At 44.0% G+C, this 25556-nt stretch overlaps 2 protein-coding genes and 1 long non-coding RNA gene across 4 annotated transcripts in view; all 3 read left to right on the plus strand.

Moving 5' to 3' along the window:
• Positions 1 to 980, plus strand: part of nudt13 (nudix (nucleoside diphosphate linked moiety X)-type motif 13) — a 2397-nt gene extending 1417 nt beyond the window's left edge. The window contains exons 6-9 of the mRNA XM_025057227.1: positions 1 to 81; positions 150 to 261; positions 350 to 504; positions 580 to 980. The exon at positions 1 to 81 is cut by the window's left edge and continues 36 nt beyond it. Coding sequence (XP_024912995.1) covers positions 1 to 81; positions 150 to 261; positions 350 to 504; positions 580 to 768 — 537 coding nt within the window. The 3' untranslated portion in view covers positions 769 to 980. The remainder of the gene's footprint in view (positions 82 to 149; positions 262 to 349; positions 505 to 579) is intronic.
• A 357-nt stretch (positions 981 to 1337) lies between these two features.
• rpp30 (ribonuclease P/MRP 30 subunit) lies at positions 1338 to 4268 on the plus strand. Its single transcript, XM_008314992.3, has 12 exons — positions 1338 to 1498; positions 1750 to 1805; positions 2269 to 2325; positions 2407 to 2472; positions 2556 to 2627; positions 2721 to 2810; positions 2897 to 3013; positions 3195 to 3224; positions 3374 to 3411; positions 3483 to 3562; positions 3701 to 3793; positions 3872 to 4268. The coding sequence occupies exons 1-12, from the start codon at positions 1417 to 1419 to the stop codon at positions 3961 to 3963; spliced, it is 873 nt and encodes a 290-aa protein (XP_008313214.1). The 5' UTR covers positions 1338 to 1416; the 3' UTR covers positions 3964 to 4268.
• Positions 4269 to 6500: 2232 nt separating this feature from the next.
• On the plus strand, positions 6501 to 25551 carry LOC112487276 (uncharacterized). 2 transcript variants are annotated; one of them, XR_003050207.1, is made up of 6 exons: positions 6501 to 6923; positions 7267 to 7452; positions 11284 to 11434; positions 14349 to 14494; positions 22323 to 22802; positions 25477 to 25551. It is a non-coding gene; the product is annotated as an uncharacterized LOC112487276 (long non-coding RNA). The 2 variants fall into 2 exon arrangements; XR_003050206.1 differs by lacking the exon at positions 25477 to 25551 and having other exon boundaries at positions 22323 to 23963.
• Positions 25552 to 25556: the final 5 nt, after the last annotated feature.

The following is a 25556-nucleotide window of genomic DNA, read 5'->3' on the forward strand; positions in this document are numbered from 1 at the left end:
GCCACAGGTGGACCCACCCACAGGAACCAGTCAGGGAGTCAGAGAGTCTGCAGCAGCAGTGGGATCATCTACTACCCTAAGGTAGAGCAGATCCTAGTCTAAGTTCTTCTGGTCTCCTCTGGTCTGACCTGACCTGGTCTCTACTGCAGATGTCTCCAGTGATCATTGTCCTGGTGTCTGATGGGAAACGGTGCCTCTTGGCTCGACAGCCATCTTTCCCTCGAGGGCTGTACAGTGCTCTGGCAGGTTTCTGTGACATGGGTCAGTCTAATGTTGGTGGTTCTTTTTTTTTTGGTTCCCTGTGTCCTGGTTCTGTCCTGGTTTCACCGTTTGTCTCTGATCACTCTAGGTGAGTCAGTGGAGGAGGCCCTGCACAGAGAGGTGGCCGAGGAGGTTGGTCTGGAGGTCAGTAACATCTGCTACAGCTCCTCTCAGCACTGGCCCTTCCCTCACAGCTCCTTCATGTTGGGCCTTCATGCCTCTGTTAGCCCCGCCCACACCCAGGTGAGCACACAGTCCTGATCCCTGACCTGAGCCTAGAGGAACCCAGCAGGATTACCTGTGCTGTTTACTGTCTAGTTGGATGTAGACCACACGGAGCTGGAGGACGCTCGCTGGTTCAGTCTGGAGGAAGTGGAAAGGGCTCTTCAGGTCAAGACTCCACCCAGACGAGGGGACCCACCTGCGGACTGGCTGCCACCGAGGCACGCCATTGGCAACCGTCTGATCACAGAGTGGGCAGAGAGACAGCGACAGGCCAGAGGCTGAGACTGAACTCTGACCTCTGAGCCAGGCATCGGGAACCTTCCATGTGAAACCATCTGATTACAGAGTAGCTAAATACTGATTGGTGCTGTAATGTCATGTCATGTAAATCACTAAGCATCTTGGGACTAGTAGTCATTTTTAAAGGACTTTTTCATTTATAATTCCTGAACCTTTGTACAAACTCACTTTAATAGAACCTTCAGATTTTCTAACATCTGCCTCTCTGTTTACTGTTCATCTATCTTGGCCAACATTCAGCTGTTTTGATCAACCCTTCATGTTTTCTACACTTTTGAAAAACGTTCTACTCCATGTTGCCACAGCCACGCGCATTTTAGGGCAAAGTTTCATCTGAACAGATTATCTCCTTTATGTTTCAGTAACATTTAGGACAACAGCTAGGCTAATTTCCCGTCTCTTCTTATTAACTGATAAATCATTAGAATTTCACCAGCGGTTTATGTAATAATGTAAAAAAAATTAGTTATTTACCTTAATTTAACGTTAAACCTGAGATTGTAATGGTTTCCCGGCTCATTTAAACGCCAGAGAGGGAGAGTTTTCTTTAAGAAAAAAGAACTACATTTCCCAGCAGGCAATGCGGCTCCACGCGTGTTCTTGTACTGTTGTGGAAGAATTGCAGCAAAGATGTCTGTGTTCATGGATTTAAATTTGAGTTATACAGAGGACAAGAGCAGCCTCCAGAGACTGATAGAGACCGCGGCTCAGCGTGAGTCTGCGGCCGTGTCACTGTTACAGATCCGGTCTTTAAACCTCCGCTGTCCATCTGTCACAGCGGAGTGGAAGCTAACAGCGTTAGCTTCAGGGCTAATGGAACACATTTGCTTTAACCTAAGTTGTGTGCATTGCCGTGGTTGTGATTTAATTTGACATGATAAAGATGCTAACTCCTTGATTGTTAATTGATCGGCTATTGGTTTCGGCTATAGGTCAATGAGTTTTTCTGCTCCTTTCCTTTAGTCGGTTATTCCACAGTGGCCATCAACTACACATTTGAACTGACCAAAAAGAAAAAGGTGAGTCTTTACTACTGTGGTGCCTTCACGGTCAAAACGGTAAAAAAAAAAAAAAAAAAGGTTGGAGACAAATGAGATCGTCATGTTACGGTTGACGTCAGAAGTTTTTTCTTTGAGATTTCTGACGTTTCTCCTGAAAAATTCAGGATCAGAAAGCTGTTAACGCTTGTAAAACTAAAAGGTTAGATTTTAATTCCAAATTATAGGATACAAGATATGGTTTATTTTTAGAAATCAAAAAGTCAAAGAAAAAGGTGACTTTAAAGTCAACTATTATGAACTGACACCATTAACATTAATCTTAATAACCATAAAATATCCTATACAAATGATTCCAAATGACTCATTTAAAAAAACGTTTTTATTTCTACTGATTATTATCCTTGTGTAAAGACAACATAGATATTCTCTTGTCTTTATTTGATGTATGTTTTGAGTTCTTTGTTCAATTCCTGTTTTCCAGGAAGTGCCCAAACCCGCACAAATCAAAGAGCTGTTTGAGCAGCTGCCCATCGTTCAGGTACTGTGAAGATGATGAAGATGCTGAGGAAGACTCACGTGGTTTTCTAGCGTTCCCTCAAGTGTGTGTGTTTGTTTCCAGGGTCGCTCTCGCCCAATCAGAGTGCTGAACAGGCTGACGGTGGTGATGTCAGAGTCCAGTCACTTTGTACGTTTGAAAAAGGATCTTTGAGTTGACTAATCAATCAGATTATTGGACATAAACCATCATTGGTGTGTGTGTGTGTTCAGAGATCAACGGCCCCCGAGTATCGACACTTTGACATTTTGGCGTTGCAGCCGACATCAGAGAAGTTGTTCCACGTGAGCTTCACAGACTCTTCTTCATTTTTTTAATTGTCACTTTTGTCCCTGTGTCACATGAACACACCGTGATGTTAAACGATGCCTTCACAGGCGGCGTGTATGACCTACGATGTTGACATCATCTGCGTCATCGTCACAGAGAAGCTGCCCTTCCACTTTAAAAGAGGCTCAGTCAACGGAGTGAGGTCATCGCTGACATCATCTTCAGATTAACCATCATTGCATCTACAACACGTGTCTGTGTGTGTGTGTGTGTGTGTGTCCAGGCCATCGACCGAGGCGTGATGTTTGAGATCTCGTACGCCGCTGCCATCAGGGACTCCACCATGAGGCGCTACACCATCGCTAACGCTGTCAATCTGGTTGAGCGCAGCAAGGGGAAGGTACATCCTGATGATGTCATTCTGACATCATCATTCTCTTGACATCACTTTGATGACGTAACATTTTTAAAGTCTCATGTCAGGTCCTTCAGTGCACTGAAAACTATCACTGTGGTTGATGACATCACAGTGATGTCATCAGTCGTTTTTTTGTTTTTTTAAGTTGTGTTTTTTATTGTAGGGCATGATCATCTCCAGTGCAGCAGAGAGGGTGAGTCGTCAGTAATCAATACCTCAGTGTTTACTGTAGGATTAGAACCATCTGTTAATCAGTATTGACTAACTCTGTCAGTATTGACCATTATTATTATTTTATTGATTAGCGACATTGACCTCTGTATATAAATGTGTGTTTTCCAGGCTCTGGAGCTCAGAGGTCCCTATGACATCACCAACCTGTATCCTGTTGTTGTTGTTACTATGTGTGTGTTTGTGTGCGTGTGTATTCCCTCCTTGATCACTCCCTCAGAGCTCTGTTGTTCGGTCTCACAGACCAAACTGCTAAAGAAGCCGTGTCCTCCACCTGTCACTCTGTGGTTCGACACGCAGGTGAGTCAAACGTGTGTTGACCCTGGTCCTCAGGTCCACGGTCTGTAGATCTGATTTACCATGAAGTCAAACCCTCTTGTTATCAGGGTTTGTTTTTGTTTTTTACTGCTGTGATAACGTTGGTCTGTTTGTGCTCAGAAACCAGACGAACAGGCAGCGGCATCGTTTGCACCACGAAGGTCTGCACCGAGACTAGTGACCAGCAGGGGGCTCCAGTTGATGCCGACACCTGTAGGTTCCTCACATCAGGCACCAAAAGCTCTGTCGACCAGAAGAAGGTTGGTCTCTAATGGTTCTCTGTTTGAACAGGTGAAGCTCCTGCTGCCAAGAAACACAAAACTGCTGCGTCTGAGGGAGTGACAGCTGAGGAGGGCGGGGCTAAGGCGACCTCTGCACTATGATTGGTGGTTGATGGCCATTTTTCAGTTAAGAGCTAAAAGTTAATGGTTCTGTTTTGATATTATCCCCAATTAGGAGGTAAATAAAAAATCAGTTTGTAGATAATTAAAAAACATTTTTTGTAATAAAAATTAAGTTTCAAACAAAACAAACGTTTCAGTCAAAAACTTTTATTTTGAAATCAGTCCAATGTGCAAGAGCTGCCACATTAGTGGATGCAGTCAGAGAATGTGATGAAGTCATCAAAATACAGGAGTTTTTTTTTTTTATTCAGTCAAATCACAAAAGTGAATCAAAAAATAAATCTGTTTTGTAGAAAAAATAATCGGGTCGGCTGTCAGTAAACGCCTGACATAAACACTACATTATAAAAACAACAACATGGTGACATGTTTAACATCAACTTCAGTCAGGTCAAAAACAGTGCAGTAGCCCTTTACTGTCCACACAGTAGAACATTATCATTATTAATTAGTGATAACCCACTAAAACATTAACAATGGTTTGTAAGGAAACATCCCTTCAAATCAGCGCTGATCTTTGGATCAGAACCAATGTCTGAACCATTCAGAAGTTAGCTTAGAACAGGTTGAAAGGTTCGCTCACCAGGGGGCAGAGCTGTTCAACCAGCAGATCGTATGTCTGATGGTGCATTCATGGACGGCAGATGTTAAGGAGTGTAGAGGTGACTTCAAACGCATCAATGGAGACGAGTACAAACAAAAAACACCAGATTGGTCCTTGGCCGTGGACGTGGTCATAACACCATCCCAGGAAGGGAGTGTACGTCTGAGGGTTGGAGCTAATGGGACAATTCAGATGAAGACAGGGTGGGGGGGGGCTTAGGGGGCCACGCCTCTTCATGTTGGATCATTAATCCGCTCAAAGTCCCATGATGTGGTTGATGTGACCCTGAAATAAATATTAAAAAACTCACTAACAAAAGTCACATGACCATAAAGGTGAACAAACAAAAGTCTCATTTTATTAGACCTGAGAGGCCATGAATCAAACACACCCAGTTCACACCTGCTGTGTTCCTACAGAGGTCATAGGTCACATGATAAACAATCATAAAGTCATCATGTGACCAGCAGCTTCTCCTTCACCTACAGTTGAACCGTTCTTATCAGGGGTAAAGAACCCTTCTAAACACACTTAAAGAGCTTACCGGTTCTCCTCCGAGACACCGGGGGCAGCACAGAGATGGAGCAGCAGGTCTGGGTCGGACAAAGCCGATCTGTATTAACGTGCACACAGGCATTAAAAAATGTCAAATGTGTCATAAGGTGATAAACAGCACCCGACCTGTGAGGTCATCACGTCAACATCTACTGACCTGCTGTTCTTCATGCTGATTGGTTAAAAGGAAACTGTGGCTGGTGTCCATTGGACATTCAAGTGACTGCAGCGCCGCCTCCAAACACATGCGTTTCTGAAAACACCAGATAAGCATCATCATCATCATCATCATCATCACTGAACCCACAGCATAACATAATGTATATTCACAGCTGTATTTTCAGACTGACTGTTGCCATTTCAACTAAAATTAAGCTATTAATTATTTTTTAAACCATGTCTTTTATAACTTTTGTCAATTTGTGTAAATTAGAATATTCTTAGTTTAGTTTAAAATGTACATTGTGTTTCAATGCAAATACTCTGTTTTCTGTAAATGTCAACTTTTATTTATTTAATTTACTAATCTTTTTTGTTTTTTTTGCTTTCATGGCCTTTCACTGTCCTCTACAGTCCATGACCTCCAGTCAATGAGGTGTTGGTCAGACACAACTTTAAAAATAGACCACGGTGCATTTACACCTGCCTTGTCTACTAAAACGATGATCCCATTGACTTGTTATTTCTCTGTTTCCATGTCTTCTACTAAAGAGTATTTTTTAACTCTGTCCCATTACTGTGCTAACATTTTATTTTACTCTAGAACAGTTCTGTGTTTCCTGACCTAAACTACAAATAAAACTATTCCATTATTTAAGCTTTTGTTACATTTAAGCGCCGTGTAAAGTCATTTGACCCGCGCTTAATGAATCACAGACGAATCTAGTTAGAATAATAATAACAACAACGGTGCTTTAAATAATATAAATATAAACTAAATAAGTATACTAGAACTGTTTGCATCCTCCGTGTGTTCACTCACAGATGTGCAGCTCCACGTTTCTTCCCCCAGACTCCTCTTTCTCAGCAGGTTAGTGCACTGCATGCTAACAGCTACCGTCGGACCTCGGAGTTACTGTAGCTGTGGAGCTAAGAGCCCGTTAGCCTGTGAACTCACAGAGGCTAATGAATGAGTGCTTTCACCGAGTTACTGGAACAACACGAAGAATTACTGACATCACGGTGGAAAGACCTTTTGTTGACCAACAACGTCAAGTTTATGTCGACAATCGATGCACTTTCGGATACCGGTCTTTGTTGTTCTTCACAATAAAAGCATCAAAATTGTAAGTTCTTATTTGTTTATCTTATATTGCTATTCGCAATTTTCCCACAAGGTTTTGGGCTGTGGGCTGTGTTTTTTTCGTAGACATGTTCCTGAGCAGATGTGTCTTACGCCGTCTTTATTCAACTTCCTTTAAGATTTTAATTTGAAGGTCCACGCGCATTACCGGATTTGGAACTTTAATCCGTTTGACGCGTCACGTTGTTTCTTTTAGTTGGGCTTGTTTCCATTTCAAATGGTGTGACCCTGGGTAGCAGCGGACCAATCAAAGACATGGAAGGTATCGCGAGACTGTGCACTCGTGGGGACCGAGAGAAAAAAAGGAAGTGGAAGTAGGACCGGAATAATTAAGAAGGAAAAACGTGCTTAGACCGAGAAGGAGAAACAAAGAGCAGGAGATTTAATAATAAAAATGGAGAAGAAATGAAGGAGTGGTTGAAGTGTGGCAATAAGGGGAAGGAGGAGGAGGACGAAGGAAAGGGGAGAAATTGAGAGGTAAAGATGAGATTTGTTGTGTATGCAGTGTATGCAAATGAACACCAGGTGTCAACATAATACCATTTTACGAACTATTAACGTTCACAGGTGTCAACATAATACCATTTTACGATTTAACAACTATTAACGTTCGTTATGTGAAAAATGTGTTAAAAACAAATAAAAACAATTAACATAACGTCATATTACACCGAATTAAACAGTATTTATTTTCACACGGTAAAATAAAGATGATTCAAGATAAACAGCATAAAATCTCATTTAAACAGGAAGTTCATCCAAAATTCCACTGATGTAAAAGGAAAAATAAAAAAATAAATGAAAATGAACTGTTTTTCAGATGATCTTAAAATGTTTGGAGGTCAGACGAAGACAAGGGGGCGGGGCTTAAGTGTCGTGTCCCAGGAGCGTCTGTCTAAAAGAGTGGAAACTGTTTTTAAGCAAATGAAGCGAAGAAAACAAGAGGGAAGGAAGACGGAGAAGGAGGACATGACGGTTCAGATGAAGTCCTGGTCCCAGTGCTGCTGTATGTACTCTCTCTCTCACACACACACACACACACACACACACACAGGTTTAATTTTGTCCCATGTTAAAGAATCAAAGCGTAAAATCTTTGTCTCTAAGGATCAGAAACTGTTCCATTGGTTCTGAAATGGATCATAAAAACCAGTACCAGAGATCAAAGATAGAACTATAGCAGGAGGAGGAGGAGGAGGAGAACAGATCTGTAGGAGGGAGAGGAGGAGGAGAAGTGATGAAGACCGTGATTGATTTTCTGTCAGTTTGCAGCAGAGAAAAAAGGGAAAAACTGTTGTACAAATAACCTCCCTGAGGAGAGAGAGTGTGTGTGTGTGTGTGTGTGAAGTACATGTGAAACAGCACTGAACTCAAGTCTCATTGAAGTGAAATGACTTTAAATGAATCAACTGAAGTTAAATGGAGTCAGTCGACACTAAGTGGAGTTAATTAAAGCTAATTGAAGTGAACTGATTGGCTTGATGAGCTCCTCCAGGGAGCAGCTCTGAAGCTCCGCCCACTTTTATACTCGCTAACATGTAAAGAACTGATTTAAATTCATTTAATTCAAATCGAAACTAAAATAAATATCCTCCAGTGTGTCCTGTGTGACCTCAGCTCTTTACCTCAGTCATACACCTGAGGTCAAAGGTCATGTAAAAGGTCACGACAGGAGAACTGCGGAAGTTTTGAAAAGAATAAGGAAAGAAGAGAGCGAGTGAACGGTGTTGTAGTACCGATGTCGTCCTGCAGGTAGCGCCATGGTTCCACACAGAGAACCTAACCTGAGACGAGTTTATTTCTTTATATTTGTCACACACACACACTCTCTCTCACACACACACACACAGACCAAAAATCTCAAGTTAAAACAAGAGAAGAAGAAACATTTGAGTTTTTTAAGTCTGTTCTAGGTTCTGGTCTGGATCTGGACTGATTCTGGTTCTGGTCTGGATCTGGACTGATTCTGGTTCTGGTCTGGATCTAGACTGATTCTGGTTCTGGTCTGGATCTAGACTGATTCTGGTTCTGGTCTGGATCTAGACTGATTCTGGTTCTGGTCTGGATCTAGACTGATTCTGGTTCTGGTCTGGATCTGGGTTGTGGTCTCCATATTTGTGGCTCCTCACATTGAACACACTTCAGAGAGGTTTTGAAATATTTCCAGGTCCTGGAAGAGCTTGGAGCTCAGGGATTGGGAAGACACACACTCACCAGGTCCAGGTCCAGGTCCAGGTCCAGAACCAGAGACACAGTACAAAGAACAGAGGAACTGGAACTGATCCAGAGTCAGTTTATCAGAGAAAGGCAACAGAATAAGTGTGTGTGCGCGCGTGTGTGTGTGTCCCAAATATAACCCACCCATGTTGGATACTGAGGCTGAGGACTTCTGATGATGGAGCCAAAACCTCAGATTAAAATGCTCTGAGGGAATTCTGCTGTGTGGTGATCTTCAACAGGAGAAGGAGGAGGAGGAGGAGGAGTACAGATTAGAGTTTCTGTCCCTCTGTGTTAGCTCCAACATTTATAAAAAGCTTTATCAGTTCAAAGCTGAAGTTTGTAAACCACTCAGTCTCTCACACCAAAGTCCATAGAGAAAACCAAGGATTTAGGGCCTCAGCAGCTGCTGGGCCTCTGCTGCCTCCATTAGTAATTAAAAATATTATTTGGTGATTTCATTTTTTTTTTCAACCCTTCATTTATGTTTACCTCAGTTACACAAACTGCCAACAAGACTCAGCGGTGGACCGGCAGCTGCCGTGTCCCTGTGCTCTTAAATGGCTGCTTTTCTCTGTGGACTGACTTCAGTGGAAGAGGTTCACAAACTACAGCCAACTGGAGTGTGTTTGTTATGAAATGTGTCGAATCGGCAGTTTGTTAAAAACGAATTTTACACAGAAGCAATTAAACAACCGTGTGTGTGTGTGTGTGTGTGTGTGTGTGTCTCCAGGGGAACGTGGACCTAATTAAACTCGACTTCCAATAATTTATGACAAATGAAAAACAGACGATGATGAGAGTTTGTTTTCCTCAGAGTTTCAGTGCATTTCTCTGTTTTCCTCCTCCTCCTCCTCCTCCTCTGCGGCTCGGTCCAACCTCCACCATAGACCAGATTTAGTTCTGGCCCAGCTGTAGCTCAGGTTCTAGAAGCTGTTCTAATTGAATGGCGTAGACTCCATTTCCAAATCCAGCTCCAGATCCGGTTCCAGCCGCTCTGGTTTTGAACTGACTAGGATCAGTTTATGTTCCTAATGTAGAGCCACATATTTCAGACCTGGCTCAGAGAAATGCCTGAGGTCTGCTGCCGTAGGCCTGGACCGCTGTGAGAACTCCCATGGTGCACTGGGCTGAGTTTGTGTAGGAATTACTCTCAACAAATGAAAGTGATTTAATTTAATTAACAGTCTGTGATGTTTAGGTTGGGCTGCAGGTCAAAGGTCAGTGTTAATGAGGAGCTGAGAGCAAAATCTGCATCAGGAAAACACGGTTACTCTGTGAGGTCAAAGTTCAAATGATGATAAACAACTTCATGCTTATGAATGTGTGTGTGTGTCTGACACGTCTGAACTCTGATGTTTGTCATTAATTCACACTGTATGAATCAGAGCGCAGTCGCCTACTCACTGATCGATCCAATCAGGAGACTGTGTCTGTGTGTGTGTGTCTTCAGCGTTGAGGTCACACTAACTCTCCGTGAGGTCAAACAGCTGCAATTAAATGAGAGGAGAAGAAGAGGGAAATGAAGAAGAGAGGAATAAACTGAAGAGTCACAGTAGAAGGAGGCGCTGATGTCGAAGGAGAGAAGAAGAAACTGATCATGTGACCCCTGAGGTCAGACCCTCTGAGCTGCCATGGACCCCAGATTGGATACAGAGGTCGTCGTAGTGACCAAAAAAATGGGGGGAACATGTGACCTACTCTGGGTTACCACCGCAGCCCACCACCTAATGATTGGTGTTCTCAACACACATGACCCACTGAGGTCACCACCTGAGCCTCCAAGGTCATAACCTTTGACCTATGGAGCCATTATAGAAGGCCCCAATAGTTCTGTCAAGGCTGCTGGATGTTAGGTGCACATGTTACATGGCACACACACACACACACACACACACACACCTCCTCAGCCTCCTCCCAGAGGAGGTGTTGTAGATGTTTCCTTGAATCTCTCAGGATTCTGTCGTTTTCAGTCTGAGTAAAATCGACGTTTTGACAAAACGCCATCACAGAACTGAAACATGGAAAGTCCATTAGAGCTAACGCTAATGCTAACAAGTGTGAAGTGTTTCTCTGAGTGAGTCAGAGATTCTCAGGAGGCTGAGGGAAGGTGTCTGCCCACCTCCTCCCACATCAACCTCCGACCAATCACAGAACAGGACCAGAATCCAACACCAAGTCCATTTGTGACTGGAGAGAAGGCTGAAACTGTGGTGGAACCTGACCTAGACTTGGACCAGAGAACCAAGTCCAGATTGTTGATCAGCTTTAGAACCCGGGTCATCACACAGCTTAACAAATGAGGTGACTTGGGGGCGGGGCTAAGACTGCTGCAGCTCCCACATGAACAGAAAGGTGGAACACTGTTCTGACCTTTTTCTTTTTAAATCTCTTCCTGTTGTGGTCGTTGACCAAGGTCTGAGTGACCAATCAGAAGTTGAAGGTTCTTGTCACCAGAGTACTCTGAGTTTGCAGTATCTACCTGTCTCCTGATTGGTTGCCTTGTCTGTGGTTTCCATGGTGACCTGGTCAGCAGTGATGATGTCACGTTACCTTCACTGCTCTGTTTTATCTTTTTTCTTCATTAAGGACTTTAAAAATTTGACTTTCCTCTGTTCAGGTCCACGGCCCTGATGTTTTTAACCTTTGAGAAGTTACGACGCCCCAGGAAATGTCCAGGACTCAGGACTGGTCTCAGGGGTCTCCTCAAAACCCGGGACACTCTCAAGGATCCCTGGAAGGTTCTTTAAGGACCCAGAGCAGCTTTTGAGGTGAAGACATGGATTTAAATTTACAGCAGATTTAACATGAAATATGATTGACAGCTGTCTGCACACACACACACACACACACACACACACAGTTGTTTTATTGGCTTCAGCTCCGTCTGTCTCTTTTAACGAGCTCTCATTATTAGCTCATTACCTCGTTAAGGTGGGAGGGGTCATTAACGAGACAAACTGACCAGCCTCCGGACACGCCCCTGTGCACGACAACGTGCACATTCACACACACACGTACACACTCCCTCACACGCAGCAGATGTGTGATGACCAGCTCACATTAAAAGTTTTATTTTTCCATTTTATGATTGTCGTTAGGACATCGTTAATGACCTGTCACACACACACACACACACACACACACACACAGGTGTAATGTGCTCCGTTCCATCGTTAGCTTTTACTCAGTGGCTGCCGTCGACCTTTAGGACAGATCTGAAGTGACAGACAGGACCGCACATGACGATGTCATGGATGATGTCGTGGACGATGTCATGGATGATGTCATGGACGATGTCGTGGATGATGTCATGGATGATGTCATGGACGATGTCATGGACGATGTCGTGGACGTCAGGAGAACATGGGGAGAACAGGAAGTGAGGATGAAAACACACGAGTCCTTCAGCAGAAGGAGGAGGACCGCATCAGTACAGGACAAACTGTACGGATATGAGAAGGTAAAATCATGAGAACAGGACAGAAGAATGTGAAGACAGGAGGACAGGAGGACAGGAGGACAGGAGGACAGGAGAATATACGTTTTGAACCAAACCGATCACTTTACTCTGAAAACCCAGACGTGGTGGAGGTGAAGGCCGACACAGTGACGAGGTGAAGTCAGAGTTCTGTTGGTGGCTGTAGGCCTGGACTGCTGCTGGACTCCCATGGTGCACTGGGCACTCTGTCTCCTTCACTGTCTCTCACTGACGGTAAAGACTTTAAAATCATTTCCTGTTTCCAGGTTAACTCTGTGGTCAGGTTTATGTTAGTTATCCTGATGGTTAACCACAGGTGAGACTAAACCAAAGCCTCCAGAAAAACACAGACGCAAAAGATTCTTTTAGGTTCAGTCTGAATAAATAAAATATGACAGAGATTCTGTTTCCTGACTGAGATGTCAGTGTGTCTGCGTGTGTGTGTGCGTGTGTGTGTGAGAGAGAAACAGCGTCTCTGTTGTTGCGTCCAACCCTGAGGACGACCAAGAAAATTATAATGTGTCAAAAACAGTGGAACACAGAAACCTGACGAGTGTGTGTGTCCCGGAGGACGACAGCTAATCTTCTCTGGTGACACACACACTCACACACACACACTCTTACACACACACACACATTCTCGTCAGTAATTAGCAGTCCTGTGTTCCTGTTCCTGTGGCCTCTCAGCTGCCAATCACAGCCAGTCCCTATGTGATTCAGGAGCCAATCAGCTGCAGCGAGCCCTGCAGCTACAACAGACAGAGAGTTAGATGAAGAGGAGGAGGAGGAGGAGGAGAAGAAGGAGTCAGTACCAGAGATGAAGAGACAGACTGACGGACACAGAGGTGAAAATCCTCTGATCACAGTTTCATTCAAGTCTAATTAACCTTTGAAAGTATGGAGGCAGGAGTCATGTGACCAAACGTCCTCCACATCATGTGACCAAACGTCCTCCACATCATGTGACCAAACGTCACGTGCTTCTCACCACCTGTTGTCTGTCAACTTCAGTTGGAACTTGACCTTTGACCCGACCTATTTCATCTGGATTTACTTTTTATATTTTTACTTTTTTCCCGACCTATTTCATCTGGATTTACTTTGACTCAGCATCCACAAACAAACATTTACTGACGAGACCAGGGAGGTCAGAGTTCAAGGATGCAAATGAGAGGCTAACGAGCTAATGCAGCTACGCTAACACACAAATCTGGATTCATGAGGGGAAAAGAGAAGAGTCATGTGACCTGCAGGGATGACATCATCAGAGTGATTTCAGCTCACTGACTAAATCTGAGTTTAAATTTAAATTACTGTTTAAAGACTGCGACTTCAGCACTCTGGACAGCGCACTAGCGTCCGCGGCTCGTCACTCAAGGTCTGATCTACACACACACTGAAGTTAATTAGCTGTCAGTCATCCTCAGTGTGTTCTACTGTGTCCTCTGATCTGGAGCTCAAAGCTCTGAGGTCTAACCATTAACTAAAACTGGTTCTAAAATAAGGGAACATGCGCCCCCTAATGGCCACTATTACTAGTATTTGTAGTATTGAGTATTTATCACCTGCTCTGATGACATCACTGCCAGGACAGTGACATCATAACCTCCAAGACCATGTGACAGAGAGTTACTCCAGTTTGAAAGAGTCGACTCAAGGTCGAAGGTTTAACCGGAAACAGCTGCCAAGCCCTGGAGCAAGGCATTGCACACACACACACACACACACACACACACACACACTAATTAAGCTTAATGATGTTCCTGAGGAAACAATGAAACTAGTGAAGATAAAAAGTGTTTAAGGACAAATTAATAAAATCATCAGAGTTTATTACTAATGACTTCATCATCAGTTTGTGTGTGTGTGTGTGTGTGTTTTGAACACCACTATATCGGCCTGTATCGGCCGACTGATATTATGGGCCCGATATTAGCATATTTTGTGTTATCTGTATGAATCGTTAACGTTTTTCCTCCAATAATGAAAACCTCATAATGGAAGACCTGGGTTTCACCAAATGATGTGTGCTCTAAAAACCAGTCACATGACTCAGAGCTCTGGCTCTCTGCTGCCTCCTGTGGTCAGTTATGTAACTTGCACGCATAAAACACAGTTGAATAAATAACCAGTTTGAATTTGATGATCACCAGTTCTGCTTCTCAAGAAATGAAACAAAACAACTTTTCCTTGTCCCGTTACAGCCCTGGGACGGAGCGGAGCAGCTGATTGGATGAATGTGGGAGGACTTGAAGACATCTGAAAAATTCATCTGCAGCTTCTCAGAGCTAAGTGAGAACATTCACACAGAAGATCAGTCGGACTAATGAGACAAATGATCTGTGAAGAGGTTAGCAGGACACACACACACACACACACACACACACACACACACACACCGACAGTGGACGACTTAAAGTCCTGTTTGACATTTGTCTTCTTTCTGTCAAACACTCCAACCTGTCACATGAACATAAATGTGTGTGTTAGTGTGTGTGTGTGTGTGTGTGTGTGTGTGTGATGGTTTATTCATGACAGTCAAAGTTGAAACAGGAAACCTCTCATCTCTGTTTAGCTGCAGGCTGAAAGCTGTCTGACCCTAACCCTGTGAAATCTGTGTGTGTGTGTGTGTGTGCGTGAACTCACACACTCAGCTTGTGGCTTATTTAAATGTGAACAAATGGACTCAGATTCATTAAGACAGAAGTAAAATCCTCGTGAATCTTTGATGTGACGTGAATCTTTCAGCAGCAGGAAGACAACAATGTACGTGTGTGTGTGTGTGTGTGTGTGTGTGTTTGAATTATCCAGCCCCTGATATAAAATATTAAAGCAGACATCGGCTCTGATCTGCATCACTGGTTCATCTGCTGGAACAGAGGAGTCACAATCAGACCTGTAACAGTCTCTGTCTCTCTCTCTCTCTCTCTCTCACACACACACACACACATTTGTTTTTAGTCCTGTTCTACACACATGACCCTGCTGTACTTGGAGCAGCTGAACATGTGTAACACTGATCCCTGACTAACGTCTTCCTCACAGTTCTTCACCTCACCTTCCTTTAACCACACAATCCTTAATCTGGGGGGCGGGGCATAACTGTGGGCCGGCGCTGCACGTCCAATCCAATTAATTTTTGAATTGTCACACAGTGGGAAAAATTAATTTCCTGTGTTTCAAGTCATTTCTGGACTTTTAGCAGGAGAACAGATGTGAAATGGATTTGATGGTCAAATGTGTGACGTTTGTAAAGTGGTGTTTGTAAAGTGGTGTTTGTAAAGTGGTGTTTGTAAAGTGGTGTTTGTAAAGTGGTGTTTGTAAAGTGGTGTTTGTAAAGTGGTGTTTGTAAAGTGGTGTTTGTAAAGTGGTGTTTGTAAAGTGGTGTTTGTAAAGTGGTGTTTGTAAAGTGGTGTTTGTGTTTGTAAAGTGGTGTTTGTTGGTGTTTGTAAAGTGGTGTTTGTAAAGTGGTGTTTGTAAAGTGGTGTTTGTAAAGTGGTGTTTGTAAAGTGGTGTTTGTAAAGTGGTGTTTGTAAAGTGGTGTTTGTAAAGTGGTGTTTGTAAAGTCATGTTTGTAAAGTGGTGTTTGGACGATCAAACATTTGATGTGTGAGAAGTTCAGAACCAGAAAAGTTCAAATGTCAGGTTTTTTTCCTCTTTGTCCTTGATTCTTTACAACTTCTGTTGATAAGGTGTCGCTGTCCGTGGTGCTGATGCTTTAACACGGAACAGATCAAACTCTCAACACACACACACACACACAGACAGATGCCAAAAACACAAGATTTGGGGAAAGTAAAAGAAAAGGAGAAAAAAGAAACACAGGCACGACTGAGTGCTGACGTTTGATGAAGTTTGCTGCAGAACTCAGCAGCAACATGAAAACACACACACACACACACACACTCTGGCCAAACACAGTCCATCACATCACACTAATAGACTGCCAACTGGTCAACACACACACACACACTCTCACTCACACACACACACACCCAGACTCAGAGGGCGGTGACCTGCTATTACTGAGCTTTTCTGCTTCACTGCAGCCTGGTAATGATGGTCAGTGTGTGTGGCTGTGTGTGTGTAAGTGTGTGTGTGGCTGTGTGTGTACGGAAACTGGTAATGTGTCGGTTGAGTAACTGAGTGAATGACAGCTACCCAGGGAGAGAGAGAGAGAGAGAGAGAGAGGGAGGTAGAGGGAGGTAGAGGGAGGGATGACAGGCAGACAGAGTGTCAGCAGAAGAGGAACAGAAATGGAGAAATGAAAAAAAGAGAAAAGTGTGAGTTGTGAGTTTGTTGACCCGTCTACTCCATCGTCCAGAGTTCAACATCAGATTGACACCTATGAAATGGCCGGAGGTACACTCTCACACACACACACAGACACACACACTCTCTCTCACACACACACACAGACTCAGGTTTTAATTAGCGACATAGTTTTAGTTGACTGATCAGCTTGTAAAGCTAACAATGTTTGCTGGCCCCTGCAAAAAACACAACAGCTTATTTAATTTAACACACACACACACACACACACACACACACAAACTCATATGTGGTAAGACTGGGAAATTAACTCAGGTTAAATCAATTGCGTTTCCTGCTCATGTGCTGAAACAGTGTCAACATCAAAGAGTGCAGCGGCTTTTATCGACTCTCATTAAAACACACACACACACACACACACACACACACACATACACACATACACACAAATGGGAGCGGAGACCAGTGATGGAGATCTTTCCAAAACTTCATCCAGGATGTTAGGAACGGCATGTCCTCTGTCCATGGTCCTGAAGACACTCAGACATCATCTCAAACTGCATGTCTTGTCTTTGGTGAAATGTCATACAGTTGGTACGTAGTGACGTCTGTAGTGTTGCTGTCCATGGTGCTGTTTATTTTTTAATTCTTCTTTACTGTCTACCTCGACTGCCCACGACCTTCTCCTCACATTTTTCCACCAAACTTTCACCTCTCGCTGTATCTGTCTACCGTTCCCTCGACCTTCTTTCTCCTCATCCTCCCCATCACTTCATTGTCTCTCTCTTTTTGAAACATTTCTACCGTTTTATTCTTTCTATCTCCACTTTGTTATTTTCTCCTCTACTCCTCCTGTGTTTCCTTCTCATAGTTCTCTTTTTCCTCCACCTTTATTGTTTTTGCTCCTCCCTTCTCCTCCTCATTATTCCTCCTTTTTTCATTTTTCTCTTCTTTACTTCCCTCACTTTCTAACTTTTTCATTTCCTCGTCTGTCTTCATTTCCCCACTTCTCCTCCTTCTCCTTTTCTCTCTCCTCTATTACCTCCCTCTCTCGTCCATTAGTAACACCTGACTCCTTCTATTAGATTCAGGAAGTCGGCCTCATAAATTTGCGTCGTGCGCTCCACGCTCTCTCCCTCGCTCTTCTGTTTTTCATAATGAAAGTCTCAGCTTTAAAGTCACATTACCTTTCTAATGTACTTCATGCTTGATCATATCAGGCTCTTTGATTTTATTAACATCTCTGAATGGATTCTGATGTCGTCCATCTCCGTCTGTCTCCAGTGACACCTTTGTCCTCCCAGGTGCTGCTGAAGGTCGAGGTCGGCCGCCGCCTGCTCAGCCAGTCTGGCTGGTGACAGGAGGGCATAACAGAGAAACAGTTTGTTTGGCTCTGGTGAAAGGCTAAGAGGCTAAGGTAGGCCCCTCACTGAGGACGGTCCCAGGTTCTGGACTGTCTATAGACTGACCCGCTGACCCGCTAGAATGAGGAGAGCAGGTAAAGATCAAACATCAGATGTGGTTAAACCAAAAACAGTCAGAACAGATGAGTTTACATCTGCTGAAGGGGTAGAAACTGAGCCGAACCAAGAAGGATGAGCTCTGGTAGACCTGTCCCTCTGTCCATGGTCCTGTTATTACTGTGGTAGACCTGTCCCTCTGGCCATGGTCCTGTTATTACTGTGGTAGACCTGTCCCTCTATCCATGGTCCTGTTATTACTGTGGTAGACCTTTCCCTCTGTCCATGGTCCTGTTATTACTGTGGTAGACCTGTCCCTCTGGCCATGGTCCTGTTATTACTGTGGTAGACCTTTCCCTCTGTCCATGGTCCTGTTATTACTGTGGTAGACCTGTCCCTCTATCCATGGTCCTGTTATTACTGTGGTAGACCTGTCCCTCTGGCCATGGTCCTGTTATTACTGTGGTAGACCTTTCCCTCTGTCCATGGTCCTGTTATTACTGTGGTAGACCTGTCCCTCTGGCCATGGTCCTGTTATTACTGTGGGAATGATGTCCCTCTGTCCATGGTCCTGTTATTACTGTGGTAGACCTGTCCCTCTGGCCATGGTCCTGTTATTACTGTGGTAATGATGTCCCTCTGTCCATGGTCCTGCTATTACTGTGGTAGACCTGTCCCTCTATCCATGGTCCTGTTATTACTGTGGTAATGTTGTCCCTCTGTCCATGGTCCTGTTATTACTGTGGTAGACCTGTCCCTCTGGCCATGGTCCTGTTATTACTGTGGTAGACCTTTCCCTCTGTCCATGGTCCTGTTATTACTGTGGTAGACCTGTCCCTCTATCCATGGTCCTGTTATTACTGTGGTAATGCTGTCCCTCTGTCCATGGTCCTGTTATTACTGTGGTAGAACTGTTCCTCAGAGCATGGAGCTGTTATTACTGTGGTAGACCTGTCCCTCTGGCCATGGTCCTGTTATTACTGTGGTAGAACTGTTCCTCAGAGCATGGAGCTGTTATTACTGTGGTAGACCTGTCCCTCTGGCCATGGTCCTGTTATTACTGTGGTAGACCTTTCCCTCTGTCCATGGTCCTGTTATTACTGTGGTAGACCTTTCCCTCTGTCCATGGTCCTGTTATTACTGTGGGAATGATGTCCCTCTGTCCATGGTCCTGCTATTACTGTGGTAGACCTGTCCCTCTATCCATGGTCCTGTTATTACTGTGGTAGAACTGTTCCTCAGAGCATGGAGCTGTTATTACTGTGGTAGACCTGTCCCTCTGGCCATGGTCCTGTTATTACTGTGGTAGACCTGTCCCTCTATCCATGGTCCTGTTATTACTGTGGTAGAACTGTTCCTCAGAGCATGGAGCTGTTATTACTGTGGTAGACCTGTCCCTCTGGCCATGGTCCTGTTATTACTGTGGTAGAACTGTTCCTCAGAGCATGGAGCTGTTATTACTGTGGTAGACCTGTCCCTCTATCCATGGTCCTGTTATTACTGTGGTAATGTTGTCCCTCTGTCCATGGTCCTGCTATTACTGTGGTAGACCTGTCCCTCTGGCCATGGTCCTGTTATTACTGTGGTAGATCTGTCCCTCTGTCCATGGTCCTGTTATTACTGTGGTAATGTTGTCCCTCTGTCCATGGTCCTGTTATTACTGTGCTGGGGTCTCTGTCTCTGAGGATGAGAATGTTTTTGACTAAATCTCTGACTTGAAAGGACATAAACTTAATGAAACTGCGTCAGTGTGACCGTGAGTCAAGACCATACAACATGTTTAAAGAAAAATCTTTAACTCTGCATTAGCGCGCACACACACACACACACACACACACAAAGTAATTTAACCCAGGCCGACCTCTCTCTGCTGCTCTGTTGACTTCCCACACACAACCTGTCAAACTGTCAGTGTGTGTGTATGCTATCACACTGCGAGTAGACCCGTGTGTGTGTGTGTGTGTGTGTGTGTGTGCGTTTCTTTGAACCAAAATAAAAAAAGGAACAAAGAACTCGAACAGTAGCCCCGCCCACAGCACGTCTGTCAGGAGTTCAGCCTGAAGTTGTTGGTTTCAGGTTTGTTCATGTTGACAACAGAAGAGAACTCCCCAACACCTCCAGGTTCTGGGGGTCAGTGAAGTGGACCTGAGTCCAGTACCAGCTCCAGTGGTCAGTGTGGTAGTTGACTGGATCAGCCGGCAGGTTCTGGGGGTCAGTTAGGAACGTCCAGGGTCACTGATGAGTTTGTTGTCTCTGAGCTGGTTCCTTTGTTCTCAGTTCTCTCCTGCACTCTTCACTGTTCTTCATTAGAACCTGAGCTTTATGGATCTGCTGGACTTTTAGATGGAAGTCGTAAAGTTTTTATGTTCCTGTGCTGATAATACTTTACTCACCAGAGTCAAAGCTGTGAGTTCTTCTTCCTCCACCTTTGCTCTGTGCACTCACATTTCCATACATGTGTGTGTGCACGTGTACACGCACGCTAACAGTTTTTATGAGGCTCGTATCGTGAAACTTGATTAGTCGTACAGAAAAGAAGGTTAATCCAGACCTTAAATAAGAACTATGTATAAGAACTATGACTCCTGGTCAGCAGCAGCAGCAGCAGCAGCAGTAACAGCAGTAACAGCAGTAACAGCAGCAGCAGCAGCAGCAGTAGCAGCAGCAGTAACAGCAGCAGTAACAGCAGTAACAGTAACAGCAGCAGCAGTAACAGCAGCAGCAACAGCAGCAGTAACAGTAACAGTAACAGCAGCAGTAACATCAGCAGCAGTAACAGCAGCAGTAACAGCAGTAACAGCAGCAGTAACAGCAGCAGCAACAGCAGCAGTAACAGCAGCAGCAGTAACAGTAGCAGCAGCAGCAACAGCAGCAGTAACAGCAGCAGTAACAGGAGCAGTAACAGTAACAGTAACAGGGTGGTCTTTGTCAGCCTCTGGTTCTTTATGGCACCACCAGCCTTAACGACGTCTAACAAAATGTCAGTGGCCGACCGACGACACGCCAAAGGTGAAGAGTGTTAGACTTAGTCGAGTGGGAAGTAATAAAAGACCGAGGGAGGGGGGAGGGAGGGGGAGAAGGAGGAGACAGACAGGTAGATAAAGAAGAAGAAGGAAGAGGGGAGACGGAGATGGAGGAGGGAGAGGTTTAAATCAGCAGATGTGTTAAAGAGCATTCATTTTCTGCTAAGACGACACTTTCTCATCACTCAGACAAATGCGAGGGAAAGTAGGTGTGTGTGTGTGCACGTGTGTGTGTGTGTGTGTGTGTGTGTGCGTGCAAGTGGGTGTTGTAATTTAAAAACCAACATGACTTTTATCTGCTGAAAAGTTAAAACACCTGGAGCTTCTCTCCCTAAATCACACACAGTCAGTAACAGTAAAAACCCTGGAGGAGGTGGAGGGTTCTGAGGGGCTGGGGCGGGGGCTATTTAGAGGTCAGTGAAAATGTCTAGAGGGTCACTGAAGAGATTTCAAGGGTAAGGGAAGAACTTCCAAGGGTTGGTTCTGAAAGGTCATGACCTGACCCTGTGACAGTGACAGATGATGGTGGTGATGTTCTAGGAGGTTCTACAGAGGTTCTGTGTGTAGGCCAGGGGGTTTATAGAGTCAGTTCAGAAGTTCTAACCATCAGTGAGGAGGTGGTGGAGATCCCACACACACACACACACACACACACACACACACACACACACACGCAGACCTGCAGTTGTATTTTAATTGTTCATTGATTAGTTTGTTTTATATAAATGTTGAAACTTTCCCTCTTTAAATGCTAATGTACATCTGTGTGTGTGTGTGTGTGTGTGTGTGTGTGTGTGTGTGTGTACAATTATTTTCATGCAGTGAGTAAATCAATCAATAATTCCCTCGTCGCCGCTACAGAAAAAAGCCAATCAGGAGAAAACAGCGAATCATATTTATGAAGCAACAAAGTGCTCACACAGCAAAACACACTCTCTCTGTGTGTGTGTGTGTGTGTGGGTGTGTGTGTGTGTGTGTGTGCGTGTGTGTGTGTGTGCGTGCACAGCACGAAACAAAACCCTTGAATTAATTTGTACAGGAACCAAAGACACAGTTCTTAATGAAGAATATCAACTCTGAATATGAAGAGAATTCACTGTAACTGAGACCTCTGAGTTTCTGCTGACGATGAACAAAAGTTAGCCAAGAGTTAGCTAGGAGTTAGCTAGGAGTTAGCTAGGAGTTAGCCAGTGGGCAGCTAACGGTTAGCACAGCGCTGAGTTCATGTTAGTCAGAAAAATAATACCACTTAAAATAACAAGTAGCTAATATTAAAGTAGCTGAAAATGAAGAGAAGAGAAAAGATCATATTAATAACACGCTGAAGGGGTAGATCAGAGGTCAGAGGTCAGACCAGAGGTCAGTTTTGGGTCCATCTTATAACACACACACAAATTCCTTTTCCTGGTCTTTTTCTCTCTAGACTGAGCTGGACTGATCCTGGACTCCATCTGAACCTGGTCTGGACAAATATCTGCTCCACCACCTGAGGCTGAGACATGGACATGGACATGGACATGGACATGGACATGGACATGGACATGGACCCTCCGGGCTCCTGTAGTCAGACCTCACACGCAGCGCCGCCGGCGTCTGAGAAGCGAGTCAAACCTGAGACATGACAGTCTTGAAGACGTACAGGGAGGAAACCACAGAGACGTCCCAGAGGACAGACTTTAGTCCTACTTTGATTTTCTGCGAGCAGGAGAAACGTCACGTCGTCTGCAGCTCAACATTTTTTATTCATGAGAAAGAAAATCAGCAAAAACAGAAAGATCTGATCTCCAGGAAATAAAAACAGGAAAACGCAGCGGGACGACAACAAAGGAGACGACGATGTCTTCACTTCTCTGAAAAAACATGTTCAGCAGCTTTTACTGCAGCGGGACACAGAGACAGACAGGTGTGTCTTCAGTCAGTCCCTAATCTACAGTATGTCCATGAGACCATGTCCAAAACCAGCACCATAGGATCTGTGTCCTCTTAAAGGCGTGTCTTATTCTGTCCACAGTGAATGGACAGAATAAGTCTACGTCTTTTCAGTGTCCCAGTCTTTGTACTTAATCTGGACACTTCCTCGAACTGTGTCTATAGTCAGTGTCCTCTGGTCCTCAGTGTCCTCTGGTCCTCAGTGTCCTCTGGTCCTCAGTGTCAGCCTGTCCTCACTCAGTTTCCTTTAGTCAGTGTCCACAGTTTGGTTCAAGGTCCATGTGTTCTGTCCACATGTAACTGTCCATGTGACCTGTCTGTGTCCACGGCCTTCAACCTCAGTGTGTGTCCAGTGTCCACACTTTGTCTTCAGTCTCTCTCTCGTCCTCCCGTCCTCTCGTCCTTCACTTTTTTCTTTTATTCCTCTTTTTTTTAAACATTTTTTATTATCTCTCTCCCCCATTTTTCCCTCTTTTCACCCCCCTCTCTCTCACCCTTTCCCTCTGTCTCTCCCCCTCTCTCATGCTCTCTCACCCTCTCCCTGTTTCTCCCCCTCTCCCTCTTGGGAGGACCAGGACAGATTGCTTTTCTCACCCTCCTGCTCTTAATGTCATTTTATTCAGAGAGTGAAAAGAGAAGACAACGCACACACACACACACACACACACACACTCAGTTACTGATTCATCCATTGATTAGTGATCGATTGATTTTGTCTTAATCGACCTGACCCAGTGTCATGATTCTGACCAATCACAGAGCTTCTCATATTTGAGCACAAACCTTATGACAAAAACCAATGGAACTGTACTGACCACGTCCTGATTGGTCAGCTGACCTCAGATTGATTGATAACAGATGATCAGTGATGATCAGTCAGTTCCACAGCAGTGATCAACATTCTTCCTCCTGCTGTTTGACAATAGGACACTGACAGAAAACTATTGATTAGTTATTGATTAGTTATTTATCACTCAGTTCATCAGTTTAATTTATTAAGGTCTAAAACTGCTGAGACCGTTTCTTATGCAATGCAGTTGAGGAACTGACCACCAGGGGAAGCTCTGGCCCTGTTCTGCTTCTCCTGCTAACACACACACACACACACACACACACAGAGGAAGAGAGGGAGGAAAAGGGGAAAAAAGACTTTCTCTATTTTTTTTCTTTCTCACATCTACACTCTGTTACACACAACCCTCCTTCCTCCTCCTCCTCCTCCTCTTCCTCTCCACTCCCCACCTCCTCCCCATTCTCCTCCTCCTCCTCTTCCTCAGAGACTCCTGACTCTCAGACAGCTTCTCTTTGTTTGCCGTTTGCTGTGGTTTTGATGTAACATGAACATTCCTCCACTTTACTGCTGCTGTTACTGCTGCTGTTGCTGCTGCTGTTACTGCTGCTGTTACTACTGCTGCTGCTGCTGTTACTGCTGCTGTTGTTGCTGCTGTTGTTGCTGCTGCTGTTGCTGCTGCTGTTGTTACTGCTGCTGTTACTGCTGCTGTTGTTGCTGCTGCTGCTGTTGCTGCTGCTGTTGTTGCTGCTGTTACTGCTGCTGTTACTGCTGTTACTGCTGCTGTTACTGCGGCTGTTACTGCTGCTGCTGTTACTGCCGCTGTTACTGCTGCTGCTGTTACTGCTGCTTTTACTGCTGCTGTTACTGCTGCTGTTGTTGCTGCTGTTGTTGCTGCTGCTGTTACTGCTGCTGTTGTTGCTGCTGTTGTTGCTGCTGCTGTTGCTGCTGCTGTTGTTGCTGCTGTTACTGCTGCTGTTGCTGCTGCTGTTACTGCTGCTGTTGTTGCTGCTGTTGTTGCTGCTGCTGTTGCTGCTGCTGTTGCTGCTGCTGTTGTTGCTGCTGTTACTGCTGCTGTTACTGTTGCTGTTACTGCTGCTGTTACTGCTGCTGCTCTTATTTTCAGATTTGTTTACACTCAGATTCAAACACATCTGTTCAGCTTCATGGTTCATTTGTTTTCGATGTTTACTCTTTAAATTATTATTCTTTGTGTAAAGGCGTGTAAAGGTCTCTAACAATATAAATATAAATAAAAATAATGTATTATATAAAGAATAAACTAAATATTTATGTGAAGTAATAGACACTAAACTAAATTCAAACGAAACAGAAATTGTAGAAACGACTGTTAAGTTTATAAAAGTAAGATTAAATGTAAAGGTCTAAGAAAAAAGTCTAACTAAATCAAAATGATGTGAAAATTCTCCAAAAGAATGAAAAAGAAAATTCAAATGTGAAACTGAAGCAAAAACTAAAAAGAAAAAAAAAATTAAATGCAAAGTAGGAAAAATTTACATTTGTTTTTTTAGTGAACGGAAAAACAAGGAGAAACTGAGTGGTGAAAGATTCAGGGTCAGTTTTTGTTTTTAATTAAGTTTAATTTTAAAAGTTTTGACTGTTTAATTTTAAAAATTTAAAAATCTAAATTTAAAAGAAAGTGATAATTATCTGACACCAAAACATGTTAATGTGTTTTATATATGAATGTTGGATTTTTCCTCTAAGGTTCTGTGTGTGTGTTAAAAGAAATTATCACCATACATTGATACACTCACTCACACACACACACACACACACACACACACACACACTGGCTAAATTAACACTCTGTCTCTACGACTGTTTCCTGTTGTAGCAGCAGCAGTGGTGATGATGATGATACGTTGCTGTTACCATGGTAATTACTGAAGCAGAACAGCCCAAAGACAGGGGGGT

Source organism: Cynoglossus semilaevis, chromosome 8 (genome assembly GCF_000523025.1).
Source record: "Cynoglossus semilaevis isolate Cse_v1.0 chromosome 8, Cse_v1.0, whole genome shotgun sequence".
NCBI lineage: Eukaryota > Metazoa > Chordata > Actinopteri > Pleuronectiformes > Cynoglossidae > Cynoglossus > Cynoglossus semilaevis.

What these genes read in the sequence shown, in the direction of transcription:
- rpp30 (XM_008314992.3), top strand. Translation starts at nt 1,417, where the DNA reads ATGTCTGTGTTCATGGATTTAAATTTGAGTTATACAGAGGACAAGAGC. An exon ending in GATAGAGACCGCGGCTCAGC is followed by an intron (nt 1,499 to 1,749) that starts GTGAGTCTGCGG and finishes CCTTTCCTTTAG; the next exon opens with TCGGTTATTCCACAGTGGCC. An exon ending in TTGAGCGCAGCAAGGGGAAG is followed by an intron (nt 3,014 to 3,194) that starts GTACATCCTGAT and finishes TTTTTATTGTAG; the next exon opens with GGCATGATCATCTCCAGTGC.